The sequence below is a fragment of the Apus apus genome, chromosome 4 (assembly GCF_020740795.1).
Source record: "Apus apus isolate bApuApu2 chromosome 4, bApuApu2.pri.cur, whole genome shotgun sequence".
NCBI classification, from domain to species: Eukaryota; Metazoa; Chordata; class Aves; order Apodiformes; family Apodidae; genus Apus; species Apus apus.
The window spans coordinates 16599446-16620529 of NC_067285.1; the positions used below are offsets into that span (position 1 = coordinate 16599446).

At 40.2% G+C, this 21084-nt stretch overlaps 1 protein-coding gene across 9 annotated transcripts in view; it reads left to right on the plus strand.

Moving 5' to 3' along the window:
• Positions 1-2684: 2684 nt before the first annotated feature.
• EXOC6 (exocyst complex component 6) overlaps positions 2685-21084 on the plus strand; it is a 92245-nt gene continuing 73845 nt past the window's right edge. For 5 of the 9 annotated variants that reach the window (XM_051620001.1, XM_051620002.1, XM_051620003.1 and 2 more), the window contains exon 1: positions 2686-2924. In XM_051620001.1, coding sequence (XP_051475961.1) covers positions 2803-2924 — 122 coding nt within the window. In that variant the 5' untranslated portion in view covers positions 2686-2802. Of the gene's footprint in view, positions 2925-5018; positions 5134-21084 lie in introns of those variants that run through there. The other 4 variants (XM_051620004.1, XM_051620010.1, XM_051620006.1 and 1 more) reach the window with 2 other exon arrangements.

Genomic DNA, 21084 nt, shown 5'->3' on the forward strand with positions numbered 1-21084 from the left:
ACAAATGCATGGTTTTATCTCAAAAAATGAGAAATCCCAAGAATTCTTTGCATAATGAATGAATAGGCCTAGAAAGGTACCAGAAGTCCTTTTCTGCAGAGAAAATATTTGTCTTCAATGTGTTGCTGCCAGCTCAAGCTGATACTCTCAAAGTACTCTGTTCACCCCAGGTTACATAGGTTATTACTGTGTAGATTACACTGAATTATCTGCACCTGCATAGCTACTCTTGCTCCATTTGCTTGCGTAAAGGTGCCTGAATCCTGGTGGCATAGCCTTGAGCACTGTATTATTATATTAGTATATTACATTACTATATTACTAGTTTGAGCTTCCCATTCCAGACTTTCAATGATATATTTGATGAAAAAAAACCCGATTTGTCCTCATCAAATGGGCCAGGCTGAGGAAGATGCAGCTGTACTGGTGATGGTGGGGTACAGGTAAGTGCATGTTGGTAACTAGAGGTATTCTGGGTGATAGAGAAAGGAGCAAGAAGCAAGTTAGAGTTCCTCTCTTTTTCCTCCTGGTAAATCTCTGGCAGTATTCATCAAGCTCAGGTGGCTATTGAGGTTACAGTTCAAATAAAATTTCTTAAAGAACATCTGTACCAAGACAATAGATGGCAATGGTAATTCCAGCAGCTTCTTACCTGCCTGTCCCTCCAATTACCATTTATCAGGGTTATTATCACTGTGCTTCATCCAAGAAGCAGGCAGAAATGGGTCTGGCGACCAGAAAAGGAGACACAAGAGGAGCAGGAGCAGCTGGTGCAGGTTCTAAGGGGAATAAGCTGGTTTGCAAGGGTCCAGTTTGGGGATGAGCCCAGGAAAGGGGGCAGCAACAGAGCAGGACATTCCAGAGAAATGACTAATGCCACTGTTGTCCTTGTGGAGGGATGTAAAGAGGAGATATCTGGGCAATGACCAATGAAGTAATTTGTTATGGATGGCATTGCATGTGAAAATTATCTATAGAAATTCCATTTGAGGGTGGACATTCTTCCCCTTCCCCCTTTTCCATGAATCATTCAAAAGGAAGAAGGAGAAGACAGAATCGGAGGGGGAGCATGGCTGGACAGACAGGGAAGAAGCAGGATTGCCTGCAGCAGAAAGGGCTTTTGGCACCTATTAACAGGATCCTGCCTATGGATCTGGGGTCAGCTACAGATCCACCACTAATGTTAGAACCTTCTCCACATGTCATGGTCTTAAACAGGTTCAGCATGGGTGTAAACCACTCTGAAGAACCAAGCAACTAGGGCTGCTGTGATTTAGTCTAACCTGGTACAGAGAACAAAGGAACTTCAAGCAGCCACTTCCACAATCAAGCAGATGAAACACCTGCCTGTTTCTTAGTCATTTGCCTTTGTATTTCTTTGCTTTGTTTTACGCAGTTTATCTTTGTTATTAAACATCTATTTTCAGGCAGCTGTGATACCTACAACATTTGCACAACAGATTCAGAGTACTGTTTATTATTTTGGTAGATGTATTCCTAAAGCAAGCTTCTGCATGAGTTTTTGGTAAAGAAGAAATTGTACCCAAAGCCTCAGTAAGTATCAAGCTCACTTAAAATCACATAAAAACATCCACAAAAGCACTCTTTATAAAGCATCATGGTCCCATCACTGCACCCTATTTTTCTTGGAAGCCATAGTGTGTGATGTCTGGATGTAGATGTCCAAGGAACTTCTTTCTGACTTACCTGGCCTGTGCTCTGCCACAGTGGCAGCTGATGTACTTCCTTCTATCATGTGAATAAGCTTAAGCTTCATTTAGTGCAACAATGTTTGCAGTTTACTTTCACAGAGTCACCCCATAATTGATAAATTAGTACTTACTGATGTCTGTTAAGATTAGAATGAGTAGTTATGGTATTGTTTCACCTGCATTTGTGTGACATCCAGTGGCTGGATGGGTCAATCACAGCCTCCCATTTCTTGTGAAAGGTGTAAAAATGGCTCACAACTCTGTTGAGAACAGAAAAGATCCAGAAGTCCAGCCTTACGTTTGAAATCACTACCTGACGTTAATTAGTGGCAGTTGTGCAAAGCATTTCTTTGCCATCCTAATGACAGTGACTTGACAGCAGCATTTATAGTTTATACATGCTCTTTTCCTTCCATGCAGGTAATTAATTAGTAACAGTTTTATTTATTGCACACACATAAACCCCAGTTATCCCAGAGCATCTTTTGCACTGTTGTTATAAGTTGTCTACTAATGCTGGGAAGGAAAAAGACAAGAACATAAAAGTTCCTCTGCTTTTCCCATCTGCTTTACAAGATCCATAAACCTGCTTCATAAATCCAACTAATTTTTCGTGTTCTTGGGCTTTTTATACAGCAAAAGGAAAAATGCAATTTAAAAAGTTACATTATTTTTAATGTCATAAAACTTAACAGAGAAATTGAGCGCTGATGTTTAGTGTCTGAAATTACTTTAAAAATGTGTTTTCAGGCTGACTAAATTTCAGGCTCAATATTTATTACTAGTGAACTATTACAAGGATGTAGAAATATTATTTTTGCCAGTAAATTTCCTGTTAAGATAGATAAATTGGACACATACAAAAAGGACCGTGCAGCCTTGGTACTGCACACGAGGCAAATGTTACCAGCAGAGACAGGAAAACAGCAGCTGTGCACCATTCTTGGACACAAAGTCCTCAGGAGTCACGAGGTTAGCGCAGGATCTGTTTTTTTCATGCCTGGTTTTGCTGACTACAGAATCACTTAGTCAACTGTAATAATCAGAATAAAAGTCCTCTCCTAAAGTTAGACTAGTTTTATGCTAATCTATGGCAAAGAAAAGCAAGTCAACTCTGTCAGAATTGTGTCTAGAAGAAAACAAAGATCAAATATATGAAAATGCCCTTGCTGAGATCGAGTCCTTTGAGCTGCCTCTTGGAACCACCCTAAGGTATGCATCATTTAGATAATACTGTATTGTTCATGATGGATTTATTCCATTTTGTATCTGTTCTTTCAGCCAGCCCAACATATTAGAAACTTTGTTTTCCTGACCCTGAAACCTACAGGAAAGTTGAATTTAATTGCAATGTGATTGGCCCTAACTGAAAAAAATACAAACCAAGGTCACCCACTCAGCTCTTTTCACCAAAACAAAGCTATCTGTTATTGAAGGCTGGCTGCAGATTCATTGTGAAGAAAAGTACTCTTAAATTTTAAATTGGGGAAAAATGCTCTTTTGGGTAGCAGTTTTTAGTTTGATATTAGCAGCCACACTTAAATAATTACTTCTTAGATTTTTAATAAATGCAACCTTTCTTTAACCACTATAGACAGAACTACATAAGGTTTGATTCTTGATATTCCTAAATATCTGAAGATTTTAGTATTTAATTTGCAGCTTATGGAAACTATTTAATGGTAAAAGCGCAACTGAAAAAATTTCCTCTGCTCATTCATCCCTACAAAAATGTACCATATAGAAGATTATGATGTTATGTGTCTAAGTATATTGTCAGTATCTGTAGAAGAGTTTTAAAAATAGCCTGCCTGGCATTGTAGGCGTCAGATTGCAGTGACCATCAGGCTAAAGAAAGAAAATCTAGTTTACCCTGAAAACCGTATTTGTCAATCTATGACTTCAGTAAGTTGCTGGTGGAAGAAAAAAGGAATATGGGAAGACTGTTACTACATGTAGTGATTTCTTGAAGGAAGTACTACTGCAGTGGTAGCCTGTAGGATTTTTCCTCTTTTCTTTCTGCAGTATGCACTTTGTAGGCACTTGTCTACAGCTGGAATAGTCCTTGCTGACTTAGTATGTCTCATCAGTAAATTAATCTGAATCAACACTGAGTATGATAAAACCACAAGCATAGACAAGATGTGACAGTCTTTGGTGCCATTTATTAACTAGTGTCCAGGTGTAGCTGCACCAGGGCAGAAAAGATGATGCATTTGATTACAGTAACTGGAAGGGTGCCAAACACAACTGTAGCTCTAGACTTTGATGCTTTCACGGTTGTAAACTGCAGTCAGTTCCTTACCGGAAAAGTATTTTACCTTTAAGTTTTACACTTCAGGCCTCTTTCTTTACATTGGCTTTTCACTTTTGCACTGGTAAGGTTGTCCAGAAGGAACGTGTACCCTGTCTCCTGAGCATGCAAAACCCAAGGACTAGTTCATCTTTGACCATAACCCACAAAGTGTATAATTTCAATAGAAAATGGGCTATTCCTCCTTCGTTGAAAAATGAAGCTTTGCTGTACCCATGCGGGAGGGCGCTAGGAAACAACATGTCAGTTTCCAGTGAAACACAGCGAGCGCATGTACAAAAGGTGCACTTTAAGAATATTCTATTTTTACCCCAACTTTGCAATATCTGTCTCCTAGAGAAGGACACAAGCCGCTGCAGAATCTCCTGCAGAGCTATCGCCTTCGGGGCAGCCCCCGCCGCCTGCTGCTGCCAGCGGCACGGGCCGCGCGTCCGTGAGCGGGAGACGTTTAAAGCAAAACAAATGAATTAAAAACAAACACACTAACCCACGAAATAAACCAGAGCTAGCCCTGAGGAAAAGGCCGGATTTGAGCCTCTAAGTCCTCAAGGCGCCTGTGCAGCGCCGTGCAAAGCGCAGCTGGTCCGTCTGTAGCCGGGAAAGCAAGTGCTGGGTGTCCCTCTGCTCTCACAGGGCGCTCGGGGGGCAGAGCCGATGGCGTCAGGCAGGGGCAGCTGCCCGAGGTCGCTACCGCCCAACAGCGCCCGGAGATGCCCGGGGGTCGGAGGGGCTTTGCCTGGATTCCAGGGCGCCCCCGAGCCAGCTCTGCCCCCGGCAATGCCCGCGGGGCTCCGGCGAGCTGCAGCAAACCGGACGGGCGCGGCCCGGTGAGACCTGCTCCTCCTCGCCCACCCCCCCCCCCTCCCTCCTCACCGCAGCCCGGGCCGCCGGCCCCGCTCCACGCCGGGAAGGCCTCCCCGGCGGCTCCCGCTGCCCCCGAGACCGGCTCCGCCGCCGCCTCCGCCCTCGGTCCCTCCCCGGCGCCTCCCGCAGCGGCGCGGCCGCCGGGTCCCTCCCATCCAAGATGGCGGAGAGTCTACCCGAGCATGATCGGATTCTGCAGGAGATCGAGAGCACGGACACGGCCTGCGTGGGACCCACCCTGAGGTGAGGGGCTGCGGGGCTGAGTCCCCAGGCTGCCCCTCCGCCCGAGGGGACGCGGCCCGGCCCGGCCGCGCTCTGACACCTCCTCCCCAGGGACGCCGGGGCCGCCTCCGCCGGGAGCGGCCCCGATGGGGCCGGGAGCGGAATACGCAACCTCCGAGGGTGCCCCGCGGAGCCCCGACGGCCGCCTTCCACCCCGGTGCTGTGCGGTGCCGCGACCCGGCCGCCCGCGGCGTGGTGGAGGGAGAAGGGGCCGCCGCGGTGCGGGCAGGGAGCGGGGCCGGCCCCGCCGCTGGTGGCTGTCACCCGGGGCCGGCGGCGCTGACAGGGAAGGGGGCCGAGCGGAGGCTCAGGCCGTGCCCCCGCCCCCGGGCTGGCCTGCCTCTGTCTGCCGGGGGAGCGGGGCTTCCGGCGGGGGTGGGCGCGGCGGGGCCGGAGCGCGGGGGCCGGAGCCCCGGCGGGGCGGCCGGTTGCGCTGGGCGCTCCAGCCGTGACCCGGTGCCTGCCTCTCCGTCGCCCGGGCAGGCAGGGCTTCTGTCCCGCGCTTGGACATTGCGGGGTGCCGGTAGCCCCGTGTCTGTGCTGAGAATGGGGCCAGAAGCGTCGGTGGGTGGGTGTGTGCATCAGTACCTGCAGGGCTCCTCTACGTACAGCCTTTTCTAATGCAGCCTGAAATCTCCTGCCTTGGTCAGTTTCCTTCTGGAAGTGTGACAGTGTTCAGAGCGTTTCTGAAATACCATTACTTCGATGGCTATTTCTGTTTTTCTCCTCCAATTCCACATACTGCCAAACAGTGTAGCCTGCACGTTGAAGAGAAGGTTTTGTTTAATCTTTCCTTTTAGAGAGGAACGTGTTGCTTGACCTTCAGTTTGATCTGAGGAGGGAAGGGCAGGGCCTGGAGGGAGTGAATTTGGGGTACAGAGCAGGCAAAAGTGTAAAAGGGATTTTAATACTGGACGTGTGCTGATGCTTTTCTGGTTAGAGATGTTTGAAATAAGTGAAAAAGCCCGGACACTAGCATACTGGGGAGAGAGAGCTGTGAATTTGCATGTTATCTCGTTGGGGAGGTAGGGAGAACCTGTATGCAAGGAACTGGAAGAGGCAGTCTGTGGCAGCAGGGCGGTGAGCACGGTGCTGCTGGCCAGCGCTGCAGGGGGATGGTGCCTGCTGGAGAGCGTGGGCCGGGGGGGAACCCGATGCCGAGAACTGATGGAAGAGAAATGTACATTGCATGTGAAATGGGTCATTTTTGCACTGTGCAGCAGATGATTTTGTGGGTGGCAGCGTATGTCTGCACTGGGTCTTGTGCGGGTCCTCCAGCAATGAGCGTTGTGTGGGAGGCTGGCATGAATCAGTCCTCAAAGCAGGGCTTGTCGGGGGATGGCCCAGCCATCACCCAGGGGCTGCTTATGGGGTCAGCCTGATGTGGGAGGCCAGGGGGGAGCACACTGCTCTCCCTTTACTATTGCTTAAACGCAGCCAGTATTAGGAGTGCAACGTGGAAGTGTAGAAGCTGAGCATCACAAGGAGCTTCACCTGTGAGAGTTTGTGAGCTCAGGCTGAGAGAAAGTAGCTGAGATACTTTTAGACTTGAGTTGTCCCTGGGGGCAGTTTAGCTGTGTTTCAGCGAACAAGCCCAGGCCGGTTGGAGCTGATGTCTGGAAAAAAACACACACAAAAAACCTCAGCAACAAAATGCAAAATATAATTGTAGTTTCACTACTATCTCCAGGATAGAGTTCATATGAGAGGAACCTGTGTAAAAGGCATACAGAGAATCAGGCTACACAGTGGAAGAAGGAGTGTTCGGAAAGAAGTGTGGATGAGGAGAACTGTAGAAGGGGCAAGGGACAATATGAATCTCTTACGCTTATTATACCTTTGAAATATGTCTAATTTTTTTTAAATTTAAAAAATTTAATTAAAAAATATGCTGCTACCTTACAAAAACAACAGTGTTTAAAATTAGAACTGTAGCTGTCTGTTCAGCTATGCCTGTTAAAATTTGTGAAGTGCTGTGTGAAACTGAAAACTCTAAAATCCCACATCTAATTTCAATATCTATTTTAATGAACAAAAGCATTTACATAAAATGGAGCATTATTTTCTGCAGAAGATCTGGGTTTTACTGGCTGAACACTGTAAATCAAATAAATAAATTCTATGTGCAGTTACGTAAGGCTACAACATAAAGTCATCCATTGATGGCCAGTTGTGGAAGCCATTGTTGCTGTTTCATGTAATTACTGAAATTACATTAATTTAATTATGTGAAATAGAGTATTTTGGTAATTTGCGATCTGCAATGTTGAGACAATATTTACAGCATCGTGACATGAAATGAGATACCAAAGTATCTACTTAAACAGCAGAACAATACAAGAGGCTTGAGGTGGGCAGTTCAGGTAAGTAGCATGAGGTAGTACTAAATGCTGAAGATTGTAGGATATGCAGGATCTTACTTATCCTTAATTGTTCATATTGAGATCTTACTATCTTCTTAATGCATCCATACTTCACAAAGGAAGTGTAGGTTTTTTTAGTGCTCTATGTAGATTCTATGGAAACATGTTTCTGCTCTTGTTTTTCTTCCTGTGTTTTGTTTGCTGGTTTGGTGTAGCTGGCACTGCCAGGGTGCTGTTTCCTACCCTGCTAGAAGAATGGTGGAACTTGTGCTTACGATAACAAAAATAACAACATATATTAATATATAATGGTTTTATGTGTAATTTATGGATAAGGAACAACATACAGACTGATCCTGCAGGTGATTTTCTAGTGCTGAGATCCACTTGTGTAGGAATATGAGACACAGGTCCTTTATAGGAGGAATCAAGGAACAGCTAGTAGAATTGGGATTATTTACTGTTAAGGAGAGTAAATTAGCTCCAAAAGATTGCTTTGCATTTCATGAAATATAAAATTAAGATACTGTAATTGATTAACTTATTTTTCTTTTACAATTTAAAGTGGATAAATGTATTGATTTAAAATTGCTGGTATTTAACTTTTATCTCTAAATTTAGTGGCACTCACTGAGTCATTATAAATGAGACTTAAATCAACTGTATAATATGCCTTTCATTAAATAGGCAGACAGTGTATATAGCAGGCAGCATTAATTTTTATTTCAGCAGACTGAAACTTTTATCAACATCTTTATAGCTTTGGTGGCTAACTAAATTATAGGAATGACAACACCTGTTACAGGCTTGTCACTCTCACCTTTTTATATAACATGTTAATATCTTATAATTAATGTTGTATAGGTACTTTTGGGCTTTGCAAAATGAGAAAAAGTTGTCAGTGCATTTCCAATCTTTATAAAGGAAAAGAAAAACAACAAAAAGAAAGAAAGGCAATTCCCATATTCCTCTAAAAATATGTATGAGTATATTAAAAAGTTAATGAAAAAACCCTTCAGGTCCTCAGTGAAGTTCTTATAAAGAAATATTAACAAAATTTCAAGTGTCAGTTTTTAAGAGTGTGCTCACACTTCTTGAATATTCTGTTTGATATGCCAAGGTAATTAATAAGGTAAATTCCATTAAGTAGAAATAATTGACTTTATCTGCTGGTTGGCTAGTTTTGTATTTGTCAAAACAGATCAAAGTGGATCTCAACAGAGTAGATGTTGTTCTGCCAGTGTCCTGATATACTTTACTTAGGAGTCTCTTTGAGCTTGTGGTAATATGTAATATTTCAATGTCCTTTTTTAAAAAGAAAGTAATTACCTCTTAAACTCTATCTTGGCAATGTAATGTATAAGCATATGGTAGACTTCTTCTGAACACTTCATCTCAAGAGCTTTGTGTCGCCAAGTTTGCCGTGTTCTGTGTTCCCTGTCCACAGCCTGTCAGAGGAGTACCTCCATGCCCGTAATCAGTTCACAAATAAGGAGGTGTTACATGTATTGATGTATCCGTAAGTGGGATGTAATCTGTTGCCTTTGACCCATCATTGCAGCTCAGAAGCACTTCTCAAAAGTCAGTGGAAAAATGCTTTTAAGCAACTTCTCTGTTCCTCTGCTCCTGAAACCTGTCATCACTAAGCTGTGACCTGGTAGATGTTAAGACCATCTTCTAGATTGCTGCAAGTTGTGCTGGCCATGAAAGTTCTTTGCAGGGCTATTAGAGGGCCTGTGAGGAAGACTTCTCACTGGCCTATCTCCGGCTAGAGGAATCACACCAACCAGCTGTTAGGTTGATTAATTTCTGTCTGATGGTGCAGCTACGCTGTGGTCACCTTCCACTGACCTAGGACTGCAGGGCACTGGTAAAGGCAGCTCTGAGCCACCCAGCTGCAAAGCAAGATGACTTCCGCATGGGCTGCTTTTTCCTCATTCAGAATGAACAGAGTTTGGAGGAGGATGTACATTTGTTGTGAGCCTCATAAACGAGTATGGGTGAAGTGTTAGAAGCAATTGATAACTGTTCTTCCTGAACTTCTGTCCTTGTGTTGTGGAAAAGCTGAAGATAAAAGGTACACTTCAGCAAGGCATCATTAGATGAATAAATTTAGGAAGTGAAGGTAGCAGTAGTGGTCCCAGCAAGACTATTTTGTCCTCTCCTGATCAAGACTTCTAAGAAAATTCAGAGGTAGAAATACAAAGGGAGAGTCTAATTCTGCTGCTTTAACTGAGCTGTGTTACACTGTGCAACTGCAAGTGCTTTGACCAGACTGGGGCTTGTAATTTATATTTTTGAGATATTTCTTTATTCATTGAGGCAGCCTGTCCAAAGCCAAGTGAACAAGGTACCTAAAATACCCTTTGGAGTATGACAGGATGCTCTGAAGCCTCAGTGTAACTTGTGTTTACCAAAAGTATACACTGTTATTATTAGCAGGCGTGATTTAGTTATATGATCCTGTATCTTTAGCAGAACAGTTATTAAGCAGTAGCAAAGACAGTAGGAATGGCTTCTCTAGATGTGGGAAGATGCTACAACATTAACACAGTTGGAGACTGGGAAATATTTTTTCTGAGCACTTTGCCGGTGGGCTGTTGGGATTTGTGATGTGGTTGTCCTCATTTTTGCCCTGTGGTGTTACTTATCAGGTATAATTGTCTAAAGGTTTTTTTCTGTGTTCTCATTATTTTGGTTTTGGATTATGAACCAACAATTTGCATTTTTCTCTATAGCTCTGTCTTGTTTTAAATACAGAGCAAATGTAAAATGTCTACTTCATGCTGTGAGTCAAAACAGCATAAGAGTGCATGCTGGAGACTGATCAATCTGGCATTTATATATTCAGTGGCAGAACTGCAGTTCTGATTTCTGTAGGCTAGCCTGATTTTTCAGGCAGATTTGCCACTGGTGACAAAATGTATTTCAGAAGGTGAAGATTCGTTTCCATTGCTTCGAGTTTCAACATAGTACTTCTCTAGTTTTTATAAAGCCTGAAACTGTTTATGGGTAATTGTATCTGCACCACATTTTTCTGTTGTCCAGAAAATCTTTAGGTTCAATGCTGATTGAGTTTGTAATTAAAAATGTGTCTGCAAATCGCCTTATCTTGAACTTTGTAAGTGTTCATGTATCAGCTTCTGACTCAGTTCTTGCTCAGTGTTTTCCAAATGGGCAACTGCCAAGTGAAGCTTTAACCTAGCTAGTAACCTATAGCTCCTGAAATAGGTCTTCACAGTTTCACAGGCATTATCAAAAACCTTGAAATTACTTTCATGTTTGAGAAACGTTTCAAAATACATTAAAGCATTTAAAATACAAGGATCATCTACTGACAGATCCAGAATAGTGTACGTGATAGGTGGTTCATGCAGTTTGTATCATTGTGTCTCATTTAAGTTTAGCCTTCCCATCCTATAAACGGCGCATTCACTATTACATCAGTTAAATTCAGGAAAGCCAATTGTTCCTCATGTCATTTAATCATTGACTTATTCCTCAATCTAATTTAATTTTGTGTTTGTTAACTGAGATTTTGGACCCACCATAGCCACAGGAAATACGTAGTTTTATGTCCTTCACAAATGCCAGTCACACAGACACTTAGTGTCTTGCAGGTTTTTTTGGGAAGCCAAGGGCATACACTGTACTCTAGCTTTCTGTATGTGTTGCTGTACCATTGCTCTCAGAATTTGCAGTTTCCTCAATGCAGAGGTCTACCTGAGGAGCATTAGCATAATTCAATTAAATATAAGCTTGGTTTTGACCTGTAAGTAATAAAGTGTTTGCACATACAAGGCTGGAATTGCAGCAACTGCAGGTAAACAAGTTTTGTCATGTTGCATTTTATGGACTAGAGTAGTAAAATGAGCTAATAAAAATGTACGAGGATTGATATTTCTTAAATAATGCTTCTAAGATAATGCCAGGAATGAGTTCGCAAATAGGAAACTATTTCTGTGGGTTGTAGTAAACTATTAAGTACTAACTTGCTTAAAAACATCAACCTAGCTTTGCATCAGCATCAAGTAATCACATTAGATTTTATCTCACTGAAGGGCTTGCTGTGGCTAGTTATACCATCTAGCTGTTGCCAGTCTTTCTGGCTATTACCTGACAGTGGTTGGAATGCCTTAACCTAATCCCTGTCACCACAAACCTTGGTAAAACAATGATATCATGTTCAATTTGATGTTCAGCTTGAAGTACACTCAACATCGTGTCTCTTCCTCATCTTGTCCATGTCTACTAAGGAATTACTTGTTTGCCTGGCAAACTGTCCTATGCAGGAAGGAGTTAACGATCTCTCCTGGAGCTTGGCTGAAGCCCTTTCTGTACCTCAACCTTTGCCAGTAATACCAAACTAGCAGGGAGCTTAATTACTGATGGAGGTATTAAGAAGGAAAGAAGCAGGTTTTGGAGTGCATCAGCCCTATTGGAAAGACTTGGGGTTTGACAGAGAGGACCTAAAAATTGTCTTGGAACAGTTCTGCGCTAGGGACCTACAGAGAGGGCTGGGACTTCTTTTATTTAATTATTATTTATATAGCATCAGAATGGTGTTCATCTGTGATACTGTGAGTGGGATTTCCACTATGTCTCAGTGAAAATTTGCTTGCAAAATTGCAGTGAGGGTAACTCTTGCAATTCTCCCGTGAATCAGAGTAATACAAAATTAATAATGCATATGCTGTAGTACATTGAATCTATGGGAGGATTCTCTCAAGACATTTCAACTTCAAAAAGAAAGTTTAAACTTCAGGTATTGCATACTTCAATATTAATACCCTATACTTTCCTGTCTATTACAGAAGTTTAGATGTTTCTGTTGGTGGCAGCTGTCACTGGGACTTTCACAGTTTGCAAACTTCCTTATAATTAGGGTAATTTTGAAGGATTGCTACTTTGTTGTTGGTTTTTTTTAGGTTAGTTTTGACATAAAAATAACACAACTGTAATTGTTTCATACTGTGTGTTTGTTTTGTGTTATGAACTTAAGGAGTTGTAATGAGGTAGAAAATATGTGATACCTTCTCCTAAAATGTTGAGTTTCTGTGGTGTGCTGAAGTCTCACCTTTCCCAAAGGCATGAACAGATTTTTTTTCTCCTGCTCTGTTTATTGAGCAGGTAGAGGATTGAAGTAAGGTAACCAAGGTGAGAAGTCTGTTGCTTCAATGCTGTTAGTTGCTTCCCAACAGAGACAAATACTGTGGGTTCATTTTATTTGGGCTTTTTAATTAAATACATAAATTTTTTTAAGTCCTCTCATTTTCTTTAGTGATAGTGGGAGATGTGCGTATGTGAAGTACAATCTGTTGATTTGTATGAGAGAAATACGCAATTATTTTCTATGAACTCATAAAGTTAACAAATTATTAATAATATAAAATTATTGGAAAGAATATACTTTGGTTATATGTTTGCAGAGGAATGTGATACATCAAATATTTTTTATCTAGCTTTATCTGTATTAGTAGAATACACTCTATTCAATTGACTTTGAAACTTTCTAATTATTTGATATTTTATTTAATCTGGAACTAGTTAATTTCTAAAATAATATATTTACATCTGCATAGCTTTGGTATTCAAAGCCTATTGAAATAAGTAACTTAGACATTTGTGACATTAAATCTGTTTTTATATGTCTTGGTAAGGCTCTACAGAAACAACTGGTATGTATTTATCTTGAAGATTATGTCTGAAGTGCCCCAGATAGAGAAGACAGGTTAGCTATAGGTTGTAATAGATGGCTAATTATTTCTGGGACATGTGTAATAGAAAACTGATAAAATCTTTAAAAAGAACTTAGAAACTCACATTTTTCTTTTGAGACTAATCCATTGCTCCTAAAATGGACCAATGTAATTTATAGTACAGATGGTGAAAATAATAAGGAAAGGTAAGAATATTGCTGTGTGGACTCTAAGTTTCCTGTTTTATTTTCTATGAAATACCATAGGTTCCAGCTATGTCCACTGCATCCCTTTCAGGTCTATGAAACAGGTGGCTAACTTGGCATTTTGTTACATGGCCATAGCTAGTATCAAAGCGAGTGAAGCTGGCATTTTCTTTCCTGTCTCTTTAGCAATTATTACAACACAAAATGAGAAAAAGAAATACTAGTGCAGCACTTGTTTTTCAGTTTCTTGCTTCATACATCAGTGAGTTGCACAAAGGCTTAGCAGGAAGAGGCATCTCCTTGGTCAGCAGTGTAAAAACAGGAAGGAGGAAGTCTATTGCAAATCTGGGTTTACTGATTATCAGTTCATGTTTCACTGCAGAGGATGTCCATTAACAGCCATCAGCGTGATCCATTGCTTATCCAGCATGAACAATAACTGCTGTAGTGCTGCTACTACAGAATATGGACCCTGCTTATAGGAAGTAATGTTAACTAACAAACTGTACTCAGCCCTTTCCTGCTCATAGAAACAGGATACTATTAGTGAGAACAATGCACAGAAATTGCACATCCAGGAAAACAAGGCAAGTAAAGCATAACAACTAAACTAAGATTAAGAAAATATTTTCTATGATTAGGCCATAGCTTGAGTTCTATGTTGTTCTGGCATGTAATGTGATCTTTTAAATAGAGCAGTGAGATGTAATTAGGAATAAGGATGGCAGGACTGGACCATAGGTAGTGCCTGGAGTAGAATGGCTGCTTCAGTTTTAAGAAATGTGCTTATTACCATAACTCCAGTTGAATTACAGGAAACACCTGGACATTATTTTATAAAGCTTTTTAGGGTGTATGCAGCAACCTATATGAAATTACTCCATGGAAAAATCCCTACAAAGTTTGCGGTTTGTGTAAACAGAAAATATCTTTGTATATTGTGAGGACTAAGGAAGTTTCTGCCGTGTTTCCTGTGAAATTGTAGCTTAAACGGAGTGTGTGATATAGTATCGTGGTTAGCAATGCCATGGTTATAGTCAAAATGACAGGTCTGTTTTAAGGGCAGAATCTTAATTTGCATGTTGTCTTGTGCTTGCATCAATCCCACTGATCTCATCTTGCAAATCTGAATTGTAAATGTTATTTTATAACTTGATTGAATATCTTTTTTTTTTTTTTTTAAATCAAATGAGAAATAGAGAGAGCAAACATCTATTGGGACACTTTTTGCATTGTGTGTCTGGGAACTTGTTGAGAACATCAGTAGCCTCAGTAGAAAATTTGTTTTGGTAGCAAGATAAGACTTCTAAACCCATGATTTTCCACTAGCATAGTTTCTTCAGTTGAAAGCTGGTTTATTCATGTGTCTGTTTAGTTTTTTTTTTAAAGTATTACTTTGAAAAATTGAATAAAAATTTTATGTCTGAATTTTTTTTATTACTTGGTTTAGCTGATCAAAGTGATCAGTTAAATATTTGTTTTCCACAGTGCTAATTCTGAAGCTCTTGCAATGGCTCTTTTTCTCTTGCATCTCTTGCAGTTCAGATGTTGCATGGTCAGGCTTATGTTCCATGTCAAGCTTATACAACTGCTGTGCAGACAGGTGTAATTCCCATCATCATCACTGCATTTATGGAGATTGGCACTTACAAAGTGGTTATCAGTACCCTGAGAGCAATGTGTGTATACAGCTTTTAATTACTTCATATGTCTTGTGTAATCAGGAAGTGAAAGACTTTGTGGCAACGTAGGTAGGGGTGGGGAACCTGCGGTTCACTCTAAAAATTTACAGTAATGCTCCATAAGATCAAAGATGTTTCTCCTGAGCAATCAAAAATCATATTATTGGCCATTTAAAAAAAACCCAAACACAAACACACAAAGCCAAACCCCAAAACCTTCAAGAAATAATAGATTTTTTCAAAAACTCAAAAAGTATTTGCTAAATACTAGGTTTTTATTTATCTAATAGGATGTTTTATGAGTTATTTTTAATTGACAGAGTTACTTAACCCAACCAGAAATGTGTATTATCTTCTGAACAGTTATTTTCTTATAGAAGTATGGTGCTTTGACTTTTAATAAAGTCTTCAAGTTCATTCTTGCCTGAAGCATGGGTACCTGAGCATTTCTGCTTACCATTGAAAAGTTACAGCTGTTGCCATAGATACATGGAAAAAAATTACTTTATTTCTCATTCTGATTACTCTTGCACTTCACTTTTGCCTGCTAAACTCCCACCAAGTAGTTTACAGTGGAATTTGTGTTCAGCTTTCTGATTATTCTCTTTTCTAGTGGGAAGATGACGTATGTGTGAAGACTGGAGATGAGGAGGGAAGAAGCAAATTTGGGATGTTTGCTGGACTTTCAAAAATATTTTAAGCTCCTCTCCTTTCACACTTACTAGTCCATATGCACTCCACTTCCTTTGCCTGCCTTTCCGGTAGATTAGTCAATATATTTATTAATATGGGCTTACAATTTTTTTTTGCCTGTAACTTTTAATTTCCATTTCTCTTAGTGAAATGCCAATCCTCTTTTAATCCCATTTGCACTCGGGCATTTAATGGCATGTATCCTGGTTGCATGCACAGAAAATATTTATATGAAATTCTATCAAATACATTTTCGAAGCTGTACTGTAACCATGTGTAAAAAGATCTATGACAATGACTTAGAGTGATGATGTGTATGTATGGAGTTGTCATTATATAATGGATCTGGTGATTTGAGGGAATTGATTTTTTAAATTATTACTATATTATAAAGGGTCAGGTGGCATTCATGACAGGTTAGGTTTACATAAATCTTGATTGAATTTTAGCTCTCTGGAGGTTAATTAGCCTTTTGCTTACTCAGTGGCTGATATTTTTGTGCATAGAATGGTGCCCTCTGGTGTTTCATTAGATTTTTGCATGTAAACACAAAATTGTCAATAAAACCTATTAAAACCATAATTTTCATGTTTTGTTTCAGTTTTGAAAAGAAGAGATTTAGAGAGTTTTTTTCTGGTATAAACCAACCTTGTTTGATTTTCTTCAGTTGGAAAATGGGCTTAATTTTTTACTGAGAACTTAATTCATATCTGTTTATGCTTGTCTTTCTCCCTTCAGCTCAGCTGTTAAGAAAAGATCAAGGTAAAAATATCTCTATTGCAGTAATACTGAGCCAGCGACTCAGACATCATTCTCCTTTAGGTTAGCTGTCTCTAACTATTCCTAGTTAATTTTTTTCCTCTTTCAAGTACTTTCTGCACTATCTTGTATTTACCTAGACTGGCATTAATATGACTCATATTGTCCAGTGGGGATGAGTCAGAAAAAAAAGTCTCTTGGTCTATATACAGAGTTCTGGGAAACAGACAAATAACCCCCTACACATGAGTGTCCTTCGTGGGTGCCCTGCTTGCCCCATCAATTAGGAATTAAAACAGTACCTGCTCTGCCAGTCGTTCACAGATTCACAGTATGGATGTCTAACTAGTCACTCAAGTGAATGTTCTCCTTCCATATTGGAAATTAAATAGTATGGTTTTGAGTGTTAGGTTTTGTATTTGATGTATTTGCTTTGGTTGCTTGGTTTTTTGGTGTGTGGTTTTTTTTTTGTTTGGTTTGGTTTTTTATGTTGCTTTTGTTGTTTTTTTGATATTTTGTGCCAAAATAATGTACAAACTTCTGTCTCCAACATCAGTGATCTTCTCTCTTTTTTTTTTGTTTTTCTTTCCAATTTGAAGACTCACACTGAGGAAAAGCTTGCTCTTCAGAGTTTCATGATGTGAATCAACCAGGTTCCTATAGCAGTTGTAATACAAACTGATCATGTCTTTCAGTTTTCTCAGTCTAGGTTTGTGCTGTATTTCAGGTCACAGGCATCCACTTCAGAGGCGCATAAAGCTGAAGAGGATTGTTGAGGTTGTTCATTCAGATATCTATAAATGTAAACAAAAAATGAAAGAGCTGTGCATTGCACATGTAAAAGTTCTTTTGACAGTCTGTGTATGTTTGCCTCTTTTTATGACACTTGCCACTGAGGTGTGTGAAGCAACTTAAAGTGAGAGATTGACTTTTACAGTAGATTTTATTACATGTAATAGATGTGTCCTGAAGAAATGGATCTCAAAGTGCAGCTATTTCCTCATTCTCTTCCCAGCAGAACTCTGTGCATGTGTTGTAAATTCTGTTTTGACTTCTAAAGAGTCAGTTATAGGATACTTTCAGGATTCTGTGTCTTTCTCTAGGATATTGCTATATGGTGATTTGTCTGCCAGATAGTTTCACTCTGACAAGTGCAGAATTGCTATCAGAATTGCTTGCAGTGCCATAATCTGCTGCAATGTACACCTTCAGATAATTACTCAAAGGTATCAGTTACTTTATTTAAGTAAGTGTAGGTAATTTTTAAAATGTATGTATGGAAAATAAGCTCCAGCATCAGAAATAGACCATACTGTACTATGTGTGATGTTCCATAATGGGTAAATCAGGCATGCAGAGCCTCGTTGTGTTTGCAGTTTTTCTGTCCATAGTCAGAGATGTCATGGCTCTTTTGAGTACACTTAGACTTGTAAGAAAACCAGTGCTTTAGGTCAGACTTCCTTCTGAAGCCTCTGAAATAGCGTGTGTGTAGTGTCGTAGGAGTACAGGGTCTTTAGGAAGTTCGTAAACTTGTTTAATTGGTCTTGTTACTTCTTGCCTAGATCAGGGAGTTATGCTACTAAATGTGAATTTTTTTAAAATAGTGTGATGATTTATTTCTTTAAAAGTAAGTCGTTGTGTGTCAGGGATTTTTTCAACTAGTGTGTTGAAGAGGATTGATTTGTTATTGTTCCCACAAGATGGAGCTATCTACATATGTAATTAATATGGAAGTTATAGTATAAGTGAATCGTAAGGAATTCTGTCAAAATGCTGGTTTAAGTCACTAATCACCATTTTATCCGTATCCCTCTAGAAAACAGTATAATGCAGAACATAAAATAGTTATTATTTTTTTTTAATAAGGTAGAGTGATCTTGTGGTTAAGGCAGTGTGTCAGGATGTTCACAGTATTGATTTCTCTCCCTCAGTTTTAAACATTTGTTTTCTCTATGATTTTGAATTAAATATTGTGGCAATGCTGCTGAGAATGATAAATCAGTACTTTAATTATTGTGATAAAACTGAAATATAAGTAGTTCTGATACTGATAAAAACTAATAAATATGGATTTTATACAAACTAATAAATATGGATTTTATAAAAGTGAATATTGTATTGCCTTTGGTACATTGTATGTGCTTCCAGAATGTCTGTCTGTGCTGTCTGGAATTATTTGATAATATTTTAAACAGAAATCTACTGATCACAAATGATTTCCCTCTCTCAATATTTTAAGAGCATGTCTGCCATTGTTGGCAGATTTGAAATCATTAAAGGGTATCAAGACAGCTATGCTGGGCTGCAGCTACTGGATTATTGTATAACTGCCCAGAAATTGTCAGGCAATAACTAAGTCCAAAAAGACGCTTTTCTACTTCTAATTTTTTTTGCTATCAGCACATAAAATTTGGTGGTATGAGCTTAAGTATTGAGTTCCTCTTCTACCATCTTTTTGCAGTCTTGTATCTCATTTTAGCTGTATTTTGTCTACTGTCTTTTACTGCCATTTTCACTTAGAGTTAGGTTACACAGTTCACAGCTGTGAGTACGTAGCATTTGATGGAAGTCTCCTGTCTTTGTGATAATGATACTCCTTTCTCATTTCCCTTTGAGAACATTGAAAGGAGACCTAAACTTGGAGACTCTGTACACCCTTAAATAAAAGGATCAAGGAAGTAGTAATAAATTGAACTTTTTTTTTCTTTTATGCTTTAGCATCCAATGCAGTATAGTTGGTGAGTCCAGCCCATTCAGCAGCTCAGACATGCCTGCTGTCTAAAGGCACTATCTGATACATCTTTTCCTCCTAAGCTTTTTATTTCTTCTCCAGAAATGGTGCTCTAGAGACAGGTGGATGTCCCTCTGTGTCCCCCTGTAGGTTCCAACATCTCTTACCCTTTTCTTGCAGACACAGAGCAGCACTCATGTAATCAGTGTGTACTGTGTATTTTGTAGCACTACACTGTCAGTTTTTCAACCTTTTTCTTATCCCCTCCCCATTTCTTTACAGGTAACAGTGGTGTGGTCTGCATGCTTTTCCCCATGTCTTCAGCTTGCCTAATGAGAGCTCACTCAGTGCTGACTGTCTTGCACCTTTCTTTCCTCCCAGGCCAGGTTGCTGCCTCTCCCTCCAGCCAGCACCAGTTTCTGGGTGCAGGTGTTTCCCACTGGCAAGTGTGGGTCACTCATGATCTTCCTTCATAGCCCTTTAAACCTCAATCGTCCTGTGCAGCCTTGAGTGGTCCCTTTCAAGCAGTCTGGCAGGAACCTCAGGAGGAGAGACTGGCTATCACACATTTGCTCCTTCCAACTGTCATTTCAAACTGTGGTGGTGTAAAGGATGAGGGATATTTTTGCCTGTGTGAACCACTTAATGGATCCACAACCTTGGATTTTCCCCTGGTGCACTTTGAAGGAAAGAGCCTGCTTTTCAGTACCGTAGCCTTATTTGCCTATAAATTGTAAGCAAAAGGGGGATATTCTAGAAATATTTTATTGAATAGATTTTTCCTTGAGAAAATACGTGTAGCAAGCAGGTTATCAGGAATTTACTTCCTTTCTTAGGCAAGTAGGACAGCTTATTACCTTCCTCATTCCTCTCATTTAAGTTACTTCTCTGAGTATATTGTCCAAGATCAGAAGAACTCAAAAATTATGAAGAATCTAGTTACAGGATTGTTTTAAATCTCTCCTACACCCTCTTCTTCATTGAAAGGTCACATTCTTGTCAGACACTCAGATACAGGTCTGTTGAACGGGTGGTGATGATGACTCGAGATCCTGGCAGAGCCCAGCTGTCTGGTTAGAAAAGAGGATCTTGAAGGATATGGAAAGTCATACTTCTCTGAGAAGACTGGGAGGAAAGTACTTTCTCTCTAGTCAAAAGTTTTAGAGGCTTTGACTCATTGTTGCCTGGGTTGTAAGCTTCAGAATGTAGTTCTACAAGCAGCACTGAGACCATCGAAACTTCAGCCTTTCTTTTTTCTTTCCCCAAAGAAATCTTAAGATGTTTTGAATGTCTTTAATTTTTAAAGCAGGTTCTTACAGATTTCTGGAGAAAAGTTTGCAATTATGAAAGGACATTAGAAACTAAAAAAGACAATTTAAAATTTTTCAATCTCTTGATTTTTTTGAATGCCTGTAGTTTGCAGTACAAACATGTTCATATATGTATGACTATATCATCCTTGTATTGCCATTCTCATTCTATCTGAAAAGCTGCTTCAAAAATTATCTGCCTTTGCTGTTGTTGCTGTATCAAGTTACTAATAGAATTTTGGAGCTGCCTTTGCCTTACCTTGCTTGGGAGACTTCATACCTTTTTATTTCCAGCACAGTTCTCTGTAATACCTCTTTTCGTGCTTCCTCTGCTAAGTCTTAAGCTTTCAGTTGCCCCCATCTCCTTGGCTCGCTCTCATGCTTGAGCATTTTTCCAGGCTATTTCTGACTCAGCTCAACAATCTGCGCCAGCAATTTCTCCTGGAGTCATGTTTCCTGATTGAGGTTT